Here is an 18,109-nt window from a genome sequence, read left to right as displayed (position 1 = left end):
TGACACTTTCATGGGGCACGTGCACTGCATGTGATTAATCTTCATTGAACGAATTTACTAAAACACCCCACGTTGTAACCAAAATGTCAACTACATCCTCCGGCCTCGAACTTTCGACCGGACGACACAACCACCAGGTCCACCACTACCTGCTCCTCTTCTCTCATGAGCACCTCCACTTATATCCGCCACACTCGTCCACTCGCGTCGCTCGCGTGCGCAACACGCTCCAAAGCCTTCTCATTCCAACTCCGGGTGTCGACACACTCTCCACTTCACTCCTCTCACTGTAAATCCACCGCCGCCGTCCTCCGCCAATGTCCTCGGACCACGCTGGAACAAATTTCCCGGTTAACAAGCTGGAGCCGATTCAGTTTAACGATGAGTCCGATTTTTACCAAATCATCTCCCCGATGGTCTCATTTCCATTTCTGGCTTCGGTTCACTCCTCTCCGGTACGTATAATTGGCAAATTGCCATCTCAATCATAATTGATGATCCTTTTTTTTTCTTTTTTCTTTTTTTGAAAGTATGCAATACGGTGCGTTTTGCGAGCTGAGAATAGCGCGACAAGTACGTTCCCAAATCTGATCAACTTCAGAGTGGCGAAGCGGCACGGATTCCGCCGTGTGTTTGCTCACGTGGCTCCGATCTTCTTCGAGCGTGGCATTGCCAAACCTGAAGCTAAGGTCACTTTAAATCTGACACGTGTCGCCTTTTTCCCCCCCATTTGTTACAATCTGTTTGTTTGCTGAGGAAATTATAAAAGATTGAAAGTTTGAAATGAATTAAGGAGATTTCGAGCTTGAGTGTGGAACCATGTGAAGGAGAGGCACTGATTGTTACTGTTTTTGAAATTCAAAAATCAGAGGTATAAAATTGGAAGATCTATGTACTATGAGTTGCTCATTTTTGGTTTCAGATTCTGTATGTTTAAAGAGAGTGATACTGAATTTGTTGTTAATCTCTACAGAGTCAGATTCCGGCATTCATCAAACGAGAGCATGATTTTCGTTTTCTAGCTGTAAGTCGAGTTTACTATCTTTTTGTTAGTTTCAATTTCTGGTATTAAGTTTCATCTATTCATGCATAGTTTCCTCACTACTGGTTTTACCGGAAACACTTGATGGGAAGCCTTATACCAATCACGCGGCATGTAAATATGACTATATACGTGGCAGTTTTATCTCATTCTGTCTCTTTTGATTGGGTCTAGCATGCAGGTGCTGTGTGCTCGATCTAGTGATAGGAGTTTTTCCAAATTAGATGCAAAGGTAATTATCTTCGGCGCCCTTGTTGTCAGAAGAGTTTGAGAAACTTCATATGGGATCTGTAATTAGCATTTTTAGAACAGATGATGTTGCTGTGGCAATTTTATATCTCAGTTTGGTTTCCCACTGTCTAGTTTAGTGGATCTTTCTTGTTTGTTGTTTCTGAAAACTTGGCAGGACTTCGAATTACATCAGATATGTTTCATGATTGGAATTAAGGCTCTCTGTTTAAGCATATCAAATAACATATATGAGCACTGTTGAGATTACCTTATGTTGTTCCTTTTGGGTAACGTATATTTTTCAAATTTCTGCATCTTGAATTGGTCATCATTTTCTTTTCATCTCTCTCTGTAGCACACTATATCCTTGCTATTTATGTTGGCAGGAAGCAAAGAGATATATTTTCATCATTATGGGCGATACAACATTGATAAGATTTGGCGGGATGATATCTTACCTTGCCGTGTTTATCTTCGGCATTGGTAAGTGCTGCGTTTTATGTTTGCCTATTTATTATATAAACTTATCACAAGTAGACTGCTGCGTGTACTCATAACCAAGCTTATTCATGAAGCTAATGACTGATGTCTTGAAGCACTCTAATAGTCAATTGCTTGAATGTTTTTATAAAAAAATCTCCTGGGAAGCCAAAGCCTTCAAATGCATGCATACCCACAGGAAGGTTTACAGAAAAATTATACCTTTGATGCCTCTCATTGATCTGGGTTTAACACTTCTAGTGACATCTAGTGGCAAATAATTATCTTTTGCTTTGCCTTCTTCTATATATATATTTTTTTTCCTTCCGTCATTGCTGTTTTATTTCACCCTGCCCAGTAGCTTCCACAAACTTGGTCATTCCTTGCATCGAGAGCTGTACACTCTATTTGCCATGCTAGTATCTCTACTCTAAAACTGAACTTGTTGAAATGCCTCTGTAGTGTGTTGGCAGCCAAGAATCTTGGAGATGAAGCTAACAGCAACTTTCTGGATCACACCTTTCTTGGAGACCGCAAAACAACCATCCATGAATACTTGACAACGACTGGAGCAGGCATCATGGAAGAGGAGCCTCCAGAATCCCGCACGACTCGCTACGGTGGGTAATTGCAATAGAAAGGGCTGACAATTCTGTAGAGAATTTTTTATTGTATTTGGACATGAAGACAAGCAACGTTACTTCAATTATGGCCATTGATGCGTTTAAAGTTCGACAATAAACCTGAGGGGACCTTGCTTTGTTATATTACATTATTGTTATTGAATCTGCAAAATGCAAACTGGAGAATAAACAAGTCTTCCTGTGATTGTTAGTTGTTACAAGAATATATTAGATTATTAGTCCCCCTACATGTGGGGTGACAATGTTTTGAGACTCCAGTGAATCCAACACTAAATATTGGGTTTTGATTGTTCAAGATTGACACGATAATTGAACAGGTTGGGTTTGTTTATTGCAATTGCAGATGATAAATAACTACTATAAATCTTACTTTTATACCTAGAAGGGGGAACAGTAAAGTTAATCCCACAAGAATGGGAGATGGATCATTACCCAAAATAACAAAAATTCACAAATTCGATTTATTGGAATCTCGAGCCAAGTATTATTTTTATTTCAGAAAAACTAATAAATTACATATATATTATAACAGTGATGAAAAGAATATTTTCAGAATCATTAAATGTTAACAACAGATAAGCGAAATTCGATTTTAGGGTCAATGCCAATATGCCATGGCGACCTTCATCAACAAGAGCCAAACTCAACATTTCCCGTTTCTTCGTGTCTTTATCAACTTCGTTTTCTCTTCTTCATTACTTGCTTATTCTTTTCCTTGTGTAGTCTTTTCTATTGCTCTGCATCTTCAATGTCTTTTGCGATTCACCCCTTTACATAGATTTTGAACTCAACATTTCCTGTTTCTTTGTATCTTTATCAACTTTGATATATTAACGACACCTACAGCTCTTTGAAACTCTGTGCTGATGAATGAAAAAATTGATATATAGGTTGATGAATCACTTAGAGCAGAGGATGTTGAGATTTATTATGATCCAGCTGAGCTTTTCGGAGGCCTGTTGAAGGGTTCATCAATTGAAGATTCAACAGCAGCTCAAGGCTGTCCCTTCTCCAAGAAAACATAAATGTATATGCTCTATGTGTCTGTTTTTTAATCCCATTAAAACACAGTCCTTGTCTGTTTTCATTGCTCTGTTTCTGTTTTTGTTGTTTGTTTTTCTTCATCTGTAGGCTTCCACTCTATTGCTAGAGTCATACTTATTATTATATATTGCCGTGAGTGTTTTGGAATTTTGAATCAGTATTTCTTGTAGCAGACTTATGCCATTGCCAACTTTTAAGCACTGACTCTCTCGTCAATCGACGCCAAGGAAGTGACATTAGTGATGTTGAGAAAATCAAGAACATATAAAAAAGAATATTTTGATCAATATTATTTCTAAGTAAAATAATGATCAATACACACCTTGATGCTTGATGCTTAAGGGCTTAGATGAGTTTAGATGAGTGGTTTTCAAACAATCTTATTTAGTAGGCAGTTGGCCATGCGATCTCAGAAGATAAAAAAAATAGGGAAGAAATATAGATTTTGACTTTGTTTGCCCTCTATTTTTACTTGTATTTTCAATGAATTATTTTTCCAAAATGCCTTTTAATCTGTCTAATTATAAGTAATATTCTAAGTTTTTCATTATAGTTTTTCCGTTTTGTGGATTCTATATTTTCAATCCATGAAAATGGAAGAGTGTTTTGCTCCGGGTTGCAGCATTTTATACATATACAACTGTAGGAACGGATTAATCATGGCAATGGAGCTATGGTGCAACTTTTTATCTGTAGCTGAGTTAGCATGCTTTTGTTTCATTTCAAGTGGGTAAATGGCAATCCCAATACAAAAGGAACAACGATAATGATATTTAGATAGAAAAAATTGGCAGAATGCTGACAGAAATAACGGTACACCTTGTCCGATATACTTTGTTAATTGAAAAATACTCAATAAACACAAATACGTGACCCCAGTCGCGTATTCAGGTTATGTCTGTCGGTGCTCTATGTCGGTATTCAGTTTCTTTATCGTTTTTCATTTACAAAACAAGACGTCCAAAACTTAGTTAACAGAAAATCTCTAACACAAGATTGTAGCCACTACCCAACGATTTGATTTGATCATACAATTTAACATCATTCAGAGTCATGAAGATGAACAATACAATTATCAGACACAGCAAGAATAATTAATACTGAACCATGCAAGACCTTTAGAAAACGAATATAACTCATAATTAAAATACAGTACAGAGAAACACACCTTGTCACACAAAACAAAGCCAGCAATATATATAACTCAACAGGGAATGTCAAACTAACTAGATACGGCCAGCAGTGAAAATCATCAACAACCCAGTGGATAGATATATTTGATTTGTCCATGGCATTAGCTAGGGATCAGCTGCTTTTATCTCATTGCGAAAGCTTCGGTAATGTTGCAAAACGGGACCCAAAACTTCTGAAATCCAGATGCTGCGTCTGAATCGAATCTTGGAGAAGTCCAGTTGTATATATAAAAGACGCTGAAGTAGGAAAAGACATGTAGATGAGGCAAGTAGCATTACCGGGCTTGTACCTGTCACTAACAAGAAAAAACAGACGGCTAGAGGATACACCAGAGTGATCGCGAAGCCATTCGGGAGGTGATGATTAATCACTTGCATGGCTATAGAAAAGGCTATAATATTTGATATTGAAAAAAGTGCAGAAATCACATTGATGATTCGGTAAGAAAAGTCAAATGATGACACTGGATAGTGCTGGTGGGTTTGATTGTTATTAATGCTGGTGGCAGTGACGTTTGTGGCTGAGTCGATGTCGCTGCTGCTGTTTCCCCACAAATCCTGAGAAGGGGTAAGCGCTGCTTGGAATGTGGCTGTCGCGATTAGTACAGCAACCACAAGCAGTGCATTTCGACTTTCATCCGTAATGGACAGTGATGAGCGATAAAAGAACAAAAGCATCTTTCGACGCCATGTCAAACCTCGTTTTAAGTAATCTGCAATCTCCACAGTAGCAAGGGAGGACCCTTCTCGACCGCCAGCATTGCGCACCATGCTCTTCAGTTCTTGAAATTCAGGTTTCGTTTGCAAATGAAATTTTACCATGTCCATGGCTGTCTTATCTTTTGAGTTTCGGGCATTTATTTGATCACGTGCTCTGTTGACTATTAGCCTCACCATCGGCATTATGGAAGCAAAAGAATAAAAAATTAAATTCAGGGAATAAGTGGACAATTAGCTCAAAATTAAATTAAAATTTTCGTGCCTGGATATGACTTCGGGAGATTGAGATGTGCAACAATGTGTTGCCTTCATCATCCTTCCAGTTAAGGATATCATCCTTGTTGACAAATCGAAGCCATCCTAGCATGACTTCAAGGACTTCCAACTTGTCATTTTTTGCAGCAAAATGCAGAGCAGTTTCTTTTCGAATTGTCACCTGCAGGATAGACTCTGGGCAAGCTGCTAGAAATTTACATAGAAGATCGACATTTCCTTTCTCAGCAACATAGTGTAGAGGCGTCACACCCTCCCTTCCTTGGAGACGAACCAGATTTCTATCAACATCTATGAGCCGAAGCACCATTTGAGTATGTGTTTTCTGCAAAGCAAGATGCAAAGGGCAAAATCCATATTGGTTTTGTTTTCTGGCAAATGATGGCTTTAATCTCATAATCTCCAAGGCAAAGTTGATATGCCCCATTGATGCTGCTGTATGTAAAGGAGTATCCACAAATGGTACTTGGTCTATCTGATCTAACAGATATGCGTCTTCCCATATTAATTCATACAAGGCATCAACATTTCCTGCTTGAGCAGCCTCGTTCAACCTCTGATCCGTTCTGAAGGACATTAATTGATTGATTTAAGCAATATTTTTAGCAAGTAATTACGATGTGCATAACATGAAAATGCAAATCAATGAAATATTAAAATTATTATCTATATATTGACCATACTTTAGCAAAAGAGCTGTTTTACCTCAATAAATTTGTGGAGTTGGCCCTAATAGGAAGTGAAGTTGCTTCTAATGCTCCAGCGCTGCGTAGCATATCCTCAATCTCTTGGTTTCTTGATTGAGTTTGATCAAGTAATGTAATATCTAAAGGTGTCAAGCCATCAGAGTTCAAAGAGTTTATTTCAACTTTGCAGTTCAACAAACACCTTACAATCTGCTGGGACGTGTATACAAATTCGTCAGGTAGTTTTGAAGTTAAAAGAGCAGGTGTTTGATCTTTTGAATAAGTTGTTTGATGAAATGCTTCAGTTATCGAGTAATGATTGAAGTTAAAAGAGAAGCATTTGATTTGAATTCTACAAGTTATCAAGTAATAAGACAAATATCATGTGATATCTTTTACAATATTTTGTAAAGTAAAGTAATTGATTGTGAGCCTTTGATATTAAAAGAGAAGCATTTGATTCGAATTCTACAAGTTATCAAGTAATAAGACAAATATCATGTGATATCTTTTACAATATTTTGTAAAGTAAAGTAATTGATTGTGAGCCTTTGATATTAGGTCTAGATGATGAAGGAATGTAATAACATAGTACGAAACTAGAATAACGTAATGAGAAATGTTTAATATGAAAAAATGAGCTCTTTATTTGCTTGTGGGTTTGTGTCCAAGCTATAATATGTAGCAGGAAAAGGACATCAATACCCATGAATTCAGTAAATTGATCATATAGAGATTGATTATTTTCAGAAATGATCCAATATTACCCCTTTTGGGGACATGTAAATCATTTTCACATTTAGAAATAGTCACATAGGGTCTTAAAGTTTGTCAAAAAAATTGAGTTTGTATATTCTAAAAGGTGTCCATATGATTATTTTTAAAAATAATTAGGTTTCATAACTATTTCACTAAACCACAGGGTTTTTTTTTTTTTTTGTCTTTTTTCCTATTGTCACACTCTTAATGTAGCATCACGCCAAAGAAAGAGAGAATGGGAGAACTCAGGGAGCTAATTAATTACAGCTTAGATCTTGTTGTATTATATGCTTACAAAGAGGTCTTTATATACAAGTTTAAGTAATATTGCTACTATAAGGTATCCTAATCTAATGAGGAGAAACCATGCTTAAAAGGGAAAACATAATAATATGTGCATGATTATCTTTAGAAAAACTTACTCCTGATCTAATTAATTAGGAATCATTTACTCTCTAAATACTTAGAAAACTGTCCTAAGTAAGTTAGGTGCGAGTGAGAGCTCTACAGCTCACAACAATGGGGGGCGGGACACTATGTAATATACAAACTCTGAAACTTTAAAACAAAAAACAGGTGGCAATATCAATAATGTAATCACTCAACCGAATTTTTTAGCATATTAATTCAAGCTTGCCTGGACTTGATTTTTTGATGTTGCAATGTGTAGCAGAGTGCTGCCATCCCTATTTTTCCAGTTGAGGATTTTTTTTGTTGTCGCATTGATCAGCTTCTTTAAGGCCAATGACCGACGGAGGGCATCTTGTTAGGACTTGAAAAGCTTCAACCTTATCGTTTTTCAAAGCAATATGAAGAGCAGTATCGCCTTTATTTGTCACATCTTCAAGAGATTTCGGACAAACTGACAAAAACTTCTCCAAGAGATACAGGTCTCCATCTTCAGACGCATGATGCAGAGGACTGATGCCTTCTCTTCCTCTAACACGAACGAGTTCCGGATCAGTATCTATCAGCTGAAGCACTGTTTGAGTTTGACCATTTTGCAAAGCCAAGTGCATGGGAGAGAAGCCATCTTGATTGGGCTTCTTGGCAAATGAAGGCTTTAGCCTAATAATCTCCGTTGCCAATTCAACATTTCCACTCCTTGCAGCAGCATGTAAGGGAGTTTCGATAAAAGGTATCCTATCGAAGTTGTCCAAAATATACGGATCTTGTCGAATTAGAGAATACAAAGCATTGGTATCCCTCAGTTGAGCGGCAGCCTCCATCCCCGAAATTAATTAACACAAAGAAAGTTGCAACTCCAAATGTACCCTGCAGAGAGGAAAGTTTCAACAACTTAAAGAAGATGATCAGCTTAAAGAAACAGGGAGGAAAGCATCAACATAAGTTCAACGAACATTCCTCTGTATAGTACGACAAAGGGAACAAAATTTCTTCATCAACATGACTGCTTTTGATTCTTGGAGATTGATTTTTTCCAAAGGAGAAACAAACCTTACTTTGGTAACTTCCTGACTAGGTCATACCCAGGACAATGCGCAATATCTTACTTTTGCTTTTGACTCATTTTTTTTGTTTTTTCCTTCTCCCGTTCTCTCTTTAACAATCAGCTCCATTTCTTATTGAATTAACCTATCCACGTGCTATCGAAGATTTTTCGAATGCGATTAAGTTCGAAAAAAAAATTGACATATTTCACTTTATTATTATGGGAATAAATGGTACTACTTGGTTTTCTTTTGAAAAATAAAAAGTAAGAATCGAATAAGTTATGCTCAATATCATATGCAATCATGAATAGGGTGTTCACATATGATCCTATCCCATTCAATTTGTTATATACATTCAAAATCGATCCATTTTTATGCAAATCAACGACAATCCATTTTGAAAAAAGTAATATAATTATCTTTTGAAAATTTAAATTAATTTCAAAGAATAAAAACAAAAATTTGTACATGCGGCACTATTATAGTGATTGTTACATTAAGCTAAAATTAACGTTATGGAATGTAACTCAAACAAAAATCCCTCCATAACTATAATGTTGAGACCTAATTAATCTTATTAATATGAGGATATTATAGCTTAATGGAAGTGTAGTTATAAAATCATACATTCATCTTTAAATGGTAAGAGGCACTGAAATTTTTTTCGTTATTAACTGTTTGATACTCAAGTCAGTTTATATATTTCCAGAAGTTATAAAATATATATTTTCTGTTTAAACAACAAAAGCAAAGTGTTTGGGAGATCAAAGGCTGAAAAAATGGGTTGATCCATGTGCCTTTTAGTCTTTGACAGACATTTATTAACTTGGAAAAAGATATGAGAGGAGAGCCATGAGTCACTCTGTCTTCTGATTCCTCTCTTCCTCTTTCTATGTAATGCTCCCAGCCGCCCTACTTTCCTCACTTTTTTTTCCCCTTTCACTCATGCCCCCTCCACTTTCCTTCTGCTTTTCACTCAACATACATCCTTAGTGCAAAGGATGTAAAGATAAAGCGTACATTGTATTAATAATTAATTAATAGAATATGTACAATTTAATATACAGGTATTAATAAAATAAGCAGACATAATTTCAAAAACAGCACTGATATTTGACCTTAAATTCCATCTTAACTACGATATTAAAATTTGCTGTTAAAATCAAATCAAATTTGAGCAATAGCCCACTGCCCACCAACTATTTTTGAGTGAAGGCCCATCTTCAGGAATTGGAGATGGACTATTACCCAAAATAACAAAAAAGAAATTCAATTTATTGGAATCTCGAGCCAACTATCATTTTTATTTCAGAAAAACTAATAAATTACATATATATTATAACAGTGAGGAAAAGAATATTCTCAGAATCATTAAATGTTAACAACAGATAAGCGAAATTCGATTTTAGGATCAATGCCAATATGCCATGGCGACCTTCATCAACAAGAGCCAAACTTAACATTTCCTGTTTGTTTGTATCTTTATCAACTTCGTTCTTCTCTTCTTCATTGCTTGCTTATTCTTTTCCTCATTTAGTCTTTTCTATTGTTCTGCATCTTTAATGTCTTTTGCTATTCACCCCTTTACATAGGTTTTGAACTTTGAAACTCAACATTTCCAGTTTCTTTGTATCTTTATCAACTTTGATATAAATAATGATGATCCAGTTAGGAACAGTTTTATACAAATAACATTGTACAAAATGGTGTGACTTAATATCATTAGACCTGCAAATTGTAACTGAAAGCAAGACTTGCATAGGTGCTCAAGCTTCTATTTGACAATGTCATCACTCGCTTGTGTCGGGATATTGCCTCGTGATACTTCCTAAATTATGATAGATTCTTAAATCAGGGTTAACAATTACCACTGTTTAACTTTGGCTTATGAATTGAAGAAGCAGTCACATTTTAATTGATTAAATTCGACTTGTGAATGTTTCTCAAAAGAGGGAACGCACTCATAGTAAATGGGCAGCATATGAAGTACCCAGTACAAAGTAAACCAATCTATAATCTGGCATATCCTTATCCAAAAACTATTTTGTCCAATTTTTCAGAGCAATGACTACTTTAGCAGATCTCTGTATTTATAGAGTCAGTAAATTTACTCAGGTTGGAAAGTTCAGGCTGTATTTACTCTCCACGTGATGACAGCTAACTTTGCTGCCAAGTAAGCTCCAGCTAGCACTCCGATTTGATCCAAGTTCAGCTTCATCAGTGATTCCAACGAAGGGCATTAATCATCTCATTATGAGAGAGTCGGTAGAGTTGCAAAATGGAGCCCAAAACTTCTGAAATCTAGCGGCCTCTGTAATGAAGGATATCCAGCGACTTAAGTAAGAAACACCGAATCTCATAAACAAATTACAGCAACCACTAGTATTGCACTGTGACTTTCATTTGTTATGCACTTTGATGAGCGGTAAAGTGATAAATGCAACTTTCAAGACAAAGACAAAATATTTCTTGAGGGTTCTACAATGTTCACAGTAGGAAGGGGGAACCACTTACGGGCGCGAGACTTGGGCAGCATAATGTTACGGACTGCCCAAGTTGGTAGCCCAATTTGTCCACCAAGAGCCCAAGACAAGGCCAAGAGTGCTAGCTTGGCCCAATTCCAGCAAATTCTAGGGCATTTAGCATTTGAGAAACAAGCTTAGAACAAACAACTCAAACACTTTGTAAGCTCTCTTGTAATCTTTCTTGCAAGCAATACAAGTTTCCTTATTCGGCTCCATTGCTCTCTTCTCTCTAACTCTTCGAAAACCGTTAGGCTTAGCTAGTCAAGAAGCTCAAAGCTTACTTAGCAACATTCGGCAAAGTTGTCTAAGTGTCGCAAGGGTTTGCTACGCAAAACACTAATCCCGTGACAAGTAGTATCAGAGCAAGGTTTGCACCCACGCAAGTGAGCTCACGACCAATGGCCAACCCTTCAAATCCATCGCAAGAGGGTGTTGTTGGTTTGGATGTTCCACTGGAACCAAGCCACGGCCGTGAGGGAGAGCACCCCCAAGGCAAGACTCGCGGCAAGTCCAAGGCCCCATCCGTGGATGCATTGGAGCCTTGTGTAACCACTCTCGAAATCGCATTGTCCACCGCTCAAGACAACCTCGAGGGACTAGAGGAACGAGTGGTCGGTCTCGAGGGAGAATACGCCGAGTTCACGATGGCAACAAAATCCCTTATCCAAGAGCAAGCGAACACTCTTCGAGGTGAGTTTCAATCTTTCCATGATGAGTTGCTAAAACTTTGTACCTTTGTTCAAGATGAACTACGAGCTGTCTGTGCGGAAGTTGATGAAGTCCACTCAGATTGGGCTTGGCACAAGCACACACTCTCCACTAGTTCAGCTTCTGCAAACACGAGTGATGCGCAATGCATTGACGTGCCAAAGCCCGACACCTACGATGGCACACGCAACGCCACAATCGTGGACAACTTCCTATTTAGGCTTGATCAATACTTCGATGCCATGGGCGTACGAGATGAGGCATTAAAAGTGGGCACAACACCCACCTATCTTCGAGGCGCTACACAACTATTGTGGCATTGCAAGCATGGCGAGATGGGCAAGGGCATTTGCACCATCGACACTTGGGTCGACTTCAAGTAAGAACTCTGAAAGCAGTTCGCCCCAAGCAACACGGAGAAGGAAGCACGAGCGCGCCTACGCCGCCTCAAGCAATCGGGTAGCATTCGGGACTACATCAACGGGTTCACTACCCTTATGTTGGAGATAAGCGACATGTTCGACAAGGATTCGCTCTTCTACTTCCAAGATGGCCTCAAGGATTGGGCCAAGACCGAGCTTGATAGGTGTGGTGTTCAAACACTTGACGATGCCATCGCTATAGCAGAATCGCTCACTGAATACTCCACCCAATCCAAAAGACAAAAAGGCCAACCAAGGCAAAGGTGGAGGGGAGAGTCGCAAGGACAAGGGCAACAACCGCAAATATTAGGGGCAGAAAAAGCCGCCTAGCAACAAAAGCGGGTAAGGAAAGTCAGAGGGCAAGAAGGAGGTAAATAGTAATGTCGAGGTTGTACTTGTCGCTAGCAAGGAAAAATAGACAGCTAGAGGATACACCAGAGTGGTTACGAAGCAATTCAGGAGGTGATGATGAATCACTTGCATGGCTATAGAAAACGCTACAATATTTGAAAATGAGAAAAGTATAGAAATCGCAATGATGAATGGTTTATAAAAGTCTCCTAATTAAGACAGTGGATCGTGCTGGCTGTCTTGGATGACGGTTCGATTGTTATTAATGCCAGTTGCGGCTACGTTTGTGGCAAAGTCGGTGTTGTTGCTGTTGTTTCCCCACAAATCCTGAGGAGGGGTAAGCGCTGCTTGGAATGTGGCTGTCGTGATTAGTATAGCAACCACAAGCAGTGCATTTCGATTTTCATCTGTAATGCTCAGTGATGAGCGATAAAAGAACAAAAGCACCTTTTGACGCCATATCAAACCTCTTTTTAAGTAATCTGCAATCTCCACGGTAGCAAGGGAGGAACCTTCTCGACCACCAAAGTTGTGCACCGTGCTCTCTAGTTCTTGAAATTCAGGTTTCGTTTACAAATGAAATTTTACCATGTCCATGGCTGTCTTTATCTTTTGAGTTCCGAGCATTTATTTGATCACGTGCTTTGTTAGTTATTAGCCCCCACCATCTGCGTTATGGAAGCAAAACAATCAAAAATTAAATTCAAGGAATAACTAGACGATTAGCTCAAAATTAAATTAAATGTTTCATGCCTGGATATGACTTCGGGAGATTGAGATATGCAACAAAATGTTTCCTTCATCATCCTTCCGGTTAATGATATCATCCTTGTTAACATATCGAAGCCATCCTAGCATGACTTTAAGGACTTCAAACTTGTCATTTTTTGCAGCAACATGCAGAACAGTTTCTTTTCGAATTGTCACCTGCAGGATAGACTATGGGCAAGCTGCTAGAAATTTATATAGAAGATCGACATTTCCCTTCTCAGTGTTAAGGAAGCACATTATGCAGAGCATGAGAAAACAAAGCTTCGGTCAACTCAAGTCAAACTATCAGAAGCTGTTAAGCAACGCAATAGTCTAGACTGCTAGCTCAGCATAATTAGTTAAAGTTTGTTATTACTCACAGTGTGTACTGAAAAAATGATTAGCTGGAGTTGATTCTTAATTAGTTATTGTTTAGTTAGTATAAATAGAAGTGATGTAATCATTCTTTATATGAAAATAAAAGTTCTGGAAAATCAGAAGATTATTTTCTCTGTTATTTTCTTTTAAGCCAAACACTTCGTTTCATATTTTCTTCACTTAGCAACATAGTGTAGAGGCGTTACACCCTCCCTTTCTTAGACATGAACAAGATTTCTATTGACATCTATGAGCCGAAGCACCATTTGAGTGTGTGAATTCTGCAAAGCAAGATGCAAAGGGCTAAACCCATATTGGTTTTGCTTTCTTGCAAATGATGGCTTCAATCTCATAATCTCCAAGGCAAAGTTGACATGCCCCATCGATGCTGCTATATGTAAAGGTGTATCCACAAATGGTACCCGGTCTATCTGATCTAAAAAATATGCGTCCTCCCATATTAATTCATACAAGGCATCAACATTTCTTGCTTGAGCAGCCTCGTTCAACCTCTGATCCGTTCTGAAGGACATTAATTAATTGATTTAAGCAATATTCTTAGCAAGTAATTACAATGTACATAACATGAAAATGAAAATTAATGAAATATATTATTTATAATTATTATCCATATATGGACCATAGTTTAGCAAAAGAGTTGTTTTACCTCAATACATTTGTGCAGTTGGCCATAATAGGAAGTGAAGTTGCTTCTAATGCTCCAGCGCTGCATAGCATATACTCAATCTCCTGATTTCTTGACTGAGTTTGATCAAGTAATGTAATATCTAAAGGTGTCAAGCCATCAGAATTCAAAGAATTTATTTCAACTTTGCAGTTCAATAAACTCGTTACAATCTGCTGGGACATGTGAATACAAAGTCGTTAGGTAGTTTTGAAGTTAAAAGAGTGGGTGTTTGATATTTGGAATAAGTTGTTTGATGAAATTCTTCAGAGAAGCATTTGATTTGAATTCTACAAGTTATCAAGTAATGATTGAATCTTCATCAAGTGTCAAAATCAAGGGCTATGATTTCACCTAGTGTATAACTTGTAGAGCAAGAACACTCTAGGCTGATTATATTAATTAAGGTTGCAATGTCATGTGTAATACTGTAATAAGACAAATATCATATGATATCTTCTACATCATTTTGTAATGTAATGTAATTGATTGAAAGCCATTGATATTAGGTCTAGATGATGAAGGAATGTAACAATATGGTACAAAACTAGAATAACGTAATGAGACATGTTTAATATGGAAAAAATCAATTCTTTATTTGCTTGTGAGTCTGTGTTTAAGCTATAAGATGTAGTAGGAAAAAGGACATCAACACTCATGAATTCAGTAAATTGATCATATAGAGACTGATTGTTTTCAGAAATAGTCCGACATTACCCCTTTTGGGGACATGTAAATCATTTTCACATTTAGAAAAGTCATATAGACCCCTAAAGTTTGGCAAATAAATTGGGTTTGTGTATCCTAAAAGGTGTCTGTATGATTATTTCTAAAAATAAGTAGGTTTCATAACTATTTCACTAAACCACAGGGGTCTTTTGTCCTTTTTCCGATTTTCACACTCTTAATGTAGCATCACGACAAAGAAAGAGAGAATGAGGGAACTTAGAGAGCAAATTAATTATGGCTTAGATCTTGTTGTATTTTATGCTTGCAAAGAGGTCTTTATATACAAGTCTTAAGTAATACTGCTACTATAAGGTATCCTAATCGAATGAGAAGAAACCATACTTAAAAGGGAAAACATAATAATATGTGCATGATTATCTTTAGAAAAACTTACTCCTAATCTAATTAATTAGGAATCATCTACTCCCTAAATACCTAGAAAACAGTCCTAAGTAAGTTAGGTGTGAGTGAGAGCTCTACAGCTCACAACAATAGGGGGCGCGACACTATGTAATATACAACTCCGAAACTTTCAAACAAAAAACAATTGGGAATAGCAACAATGTAATCATTCAACTGAATTTTTTAGCATATTAATTCAAGCTTGCCTGGACTTGATTTTTTGATGTTGCAATGTGTAGCAGAGTGCTACCATCCCTATTTCTTGAGTTGAGGATTCTTTTGTTGTAGCATTGATCAACTTCTTTAAGGCCAATAACCGACGGCGAGCGTCTTGTTAAGACTTGAAAAAGCTTTAACCTTATCGTTTTTGAAAGCAATATGAAGAGCAGTGTCGCTTTTATTTGTCACATCTTCAAGAGATTTCAGACAAACAGAAAAAATTTCTCCAAGAGATACAGGTCTTCATCTTCAGACGCATGATGCAGAGGAGTGATGCCTTCCCTTCCTTTAACACGAACGAGTTCCGGATCAGTATCTATCAGCTGAAGCACTGTTTGAGTTTGACCATTTTTGCAAAGCCAAGTGCATGGGAGAGAAGCCATCTTGGTTGGGCTTCTTGGCAAATGAAGGCTTTAGCCTAATAATCTCCATTGCCAATTCATTATTGTCTAAGTATTAATGGCTTTGTAATTAAATTCATACAATACAAATTGTTATAAGATTTTATGAAATATCTTTAAATAAAGTATTGTTGAAATAATATTACAGGTTAATTACATTTATTTTAATGCTATTACATATATTTTTAATGCTAAATGTAAAAGCAAAAAAAAAATGTAAAATTGTAAAGTGATAGAACCAGTACATAAGAATTTTAATTCCAAAATTAATTATTTGTATTTATCAGTTGATTAGATAAAAAATAATTTAAAGTATGAAGAAATATCACAACTTGCAAATTATTTACTACATAATTACTTAACTATTAAAATTAAATTAAGGGTAAAGATTATAATATTAAATCAAATGATCCCACCATTGAATGTGGGGTTTTTATCCAACATAATATAAATTTTCTTTAAAAAAAAAATCCACATTTACTTGCAACCTGAAGGTTACCTGTTATTATTTAAATAATTAATTTTTTTTATCCACTATATCAAATGAATGGTAGAGATTAAAACATTAAAATTCAAGAATTTACAACAATTCGACTATTAATACTATAAAAACTCATACAACATTATAAAGAAATCTTCATTATTAATTTGTTAGATGATTTTAGAGAGAAATATTATATTTTAACAGGCTTCTGTTCCAATAGAAAGCTAAAGCCATTTTCATATTAGAACTCCATGACTTCGATAATAAGGTTATCTTTTTACAATTTGTCCTCAATTAAATAATTTGAGGGTTCAGCTACGGTGCTCCTGTATATGCATGGTACCCTCAACTTTTTGTGCATTTACAATAAGATCTCATGGAGAAGTGGTTTCACTGGTGGAAGTTTAATTGGGTTATTATTACTGCAATCTCTTGGATATCGAAATTTCAAAAAGAAAAATAAAAATTTTAAATTTTGACATTTAAATCATCACTAAATCTAAATTGCTTAAAATTTAGAAATAACTGGACAATTATATTGAGAGAGAGAGAGAGGATAGTAATCCGATGCGGGACATCAAAGGTCCACCACGCGCAGCCTGCAAAATTAAAAAAAAAAAGGAGGATAAAGGGCGCTCCCACCACGTGCAGCCTGCAAAATAAAAAGAAAAAAAGAAAAAGGGCTCCATGAGCCGCTGGATATATATACATATACATATGTATGTATGTTCTACTACAGTATTTTAGATCTGCTTGAAAGAAAACAGAGTTTGTGTTTGGTAAACGAGAAAGTTAAAATGAAAGAGAAAGAAAATGTTGATAAACTGGAAACTTTTTATTCTTCACTTCACTATTTACAATCAACGTATTTACACCCTTATATAAGGAGTAACAATTCCTTGTTAACTAAGTTGTTACACATGCACGTAGTAGTTCTTATAACCAAAATAACAGATAGAGCCACGTCAGCTAGCTAGCTATAACAAACTGAGCCAGGGAGCTAATCTGCTACAGTACAACACACATTAACAATCATGTGCTCACTTCCTCTGCTTCATCACAATTAATCAGATTCACTAACACTGCTAATGTCTGGAAAAGACATACACACACACATATATATATAGTGTCAAAAGCAGTCTTTATTTTTTAGATCAATTGCTGAAACTCTTTGCTGATGAATGAAAAACCTGATACATAGGTTGCTGATGAATGAAAAACCTGATACATAGGTTGATAAATTAACATCATTATATTCACAGTCACGAACGTGAACAGTACAACAATCAGATACAACAAGAGTAATTAATATTACATTGAAACATGCAAGGCCTTACAAAATGAAGCAAAAGCAAACGAACATAATTCAGAAAATACAGTACACAAAAACACACCTTCTTACTCAAAATAAAACCAGCAATATTACTTTAGAGGAAGTCCCACACTAAGTAGATATAGCTAAGCCAGCAGAGAACATCAACAGACCAACGGACATGTGTTTTATCCATGGCAGCATATTGGCATCATAG

The 18,109-nt window shown here is 36.6% G+C and overlaps 4 protein-coding genes across 4 annotated transcripts; 1 reads left to right on the top strand and 3 right to left on the bottom strand.

Annotated features, from left to right (window-relative positions):
* The first annotated feature begins 84 nt into the window (after positions 1 to 84).
* Positions 85 to 1,592, top strand: LOC18049487. Its single transcript, XM_024189942.1, has 6 exons — positions 85 to 455; positions 566 to 689; positions 794 to 871; positions 974 to 1,024; positions 1,224 to 1,274; positions 1,449 to 1,592. Exons 1-6 carry the CDS (start codon positions 166 to 168, stop codon positions 1,533 to 1,535), a joined length of 681 nt encoding a protein of 226 aa, XP_024045710.1. The 5' UTR covers positions 85 to 165; the 3' UTR covers positions 1,536 to 1,592.
* Positions 1,593 to 4,564: 2,972 nt separating this feature from the next.
* LOC18049486 (ankyrin repeat-containing protein BDA1) lies at positions 4,565 to 6,599 on the bottom strand. Its single transcript, XM_024187396.1, has 3 exons — positions 6,333 to 6,599; positions 5,608 to 6,193; positions 4,565 to 5,564 (listed from the first exon to the last, which is right to left on the bottom strand). The coding sequence occupies exons 1-3, from the start codon at positions 6,401 to 6,403 to the stop codon at positions 4,740 to 4,742; spliced, it is 1,482 nt and encodes a 493-aa protein (XP_024043164.1). The 5' UTR covers positions 6,404 to 6,599; the 3' UTR covers positions 4,565 to 4,739.
* Positions 6,600 to 7,709: 1,110 nt separating this feature from the next.
* Positions 7,710 to 8,331, bottom strand: LOC112100372 (ankyrin repeat-containing protein BDA1-like). The gene has a single exon (XM_024189705.1). The coding sequence runs from the start codon at positions 8,299 to 8,301 to the stop codon at positions 7,759 to 7,761; it is 543 nt and encodes a 180-aa protein (XP_024045473.1). The 5' UTR covers positions 8,302 to 8,331; the 3' UTR covers positions 7,710 to 7,758.
* Positions 8,332 to 13,279: 4,948 nt separating this feature from the next.
* Positions 13,280 to 14,530, bottom strand: LOC18049485 (ankyrin repeat-containing protein BDA1). The gene is made up of 3 exons (XM_024187395.1): positions 14,328 to 14,530; positions 13,924 to 14,182; positions 13,280 to 13,459 (listed from the first exon to the last, which is right to left on the bottom strand). The coding sequence occupies exons 1-3, from the start codon at positions 14,528 to 14,530 to the stop codon at positions 13,280 to 13,282; spliced, it is 642 nt and encodes a 213-aa protein (XP_024043163.1).
* Positions 14,531 to 18,109: the final 3,579 nt, after the last annotated feature.

Source organism: Citrus clementina, unplaced genomic scaffold (genome assembly GCF_000493195.1).
Source record: "Citrus clementina cultivar Clemenules unplaced genomic scaffold, Citrus_clementina_v1.0 scaffold_3, whole genome shotgun sequence".
NCBI lineage: Eukaryota > Viridiplantae > Streptophyta > Magnoliopsida > Sapindales > Rutaceae > Citrus > Citrus x clementina.
Note: the sequence above shows the minus strand (reverse complement) of the source record. Positions and strands in the feature narration are given on the sequence as shown.

Bases quoted from the DNA above. Each gene is read 5' to 3' on its own strand.
- LOC18049486 (XM_024187396.1), bottom strand. From the start codon at position 6,403: ATGCTACGCAGCGCTGGAGCATTAGAAGCAACTTCACTTCCTATTAGG. The intron at 6,194-6,332 runs GTAAAACAGCTC...AATGTCCTTCAG, and splicing joins AACTCCACAAATTTATTGAG to AACGGATCAGAGGTTGAACG. The intron at 5,565-5,607 runs TTTTAATTTAAT...TATTCCCTGAAT, and splicing joins GTCATATCCAGGCACGAAAA to TTAATTTTTTATTCTTTTGC.
- LOC18049485 (XM_024187395.1), bottom strand. From the start codon at position 14,530: ATGTCCCAGCAGATTGTAACGAGTTTATTGAACTGCAAAGTTGAAATA. The intron at 14,183-14,327 runs GTAAAACAACTC...AATGTCCTTCAG, and splicing joins AACTGCACAAATGTATTGAG to AACGGATCAGAGGTTGAACG. The intron at 13,460-13,923 runs GTGCTTCGGCTC...TCTATCCTGCAG, and splicing joins AGAATTCACACACTCAAATG to GTGACAATTCGAAAAGAAAC.
- LOC112100372 (XM_024189705.1), bottom strand. From the start codon at position 8,301: ATGGAGGCTGCCGCTCAACTGAGGGATACCAATGCTTTGTATTCTCTA.
- LOC18049487 (XM_024189942.1), top strand. From the start codon at position 166: ATGAGCACCTCCACTTATATCCGCCACACTCGTCCACTCGCGTCGCTC. The intron at 456-565 runs GTACGTATAATT...AGCTGAGAATAG, and splicing joins CTTCGGTTCACTCCTCTCCG to CGCGACAAGTACGTTCCCAA. The intron at 872-973 runs GTATAAAATTGG...TAATCTCTACAG, and splicing joins TTGAAATTCAAAAATCAGAG to AGTCAGATTCCGGCATTCAT.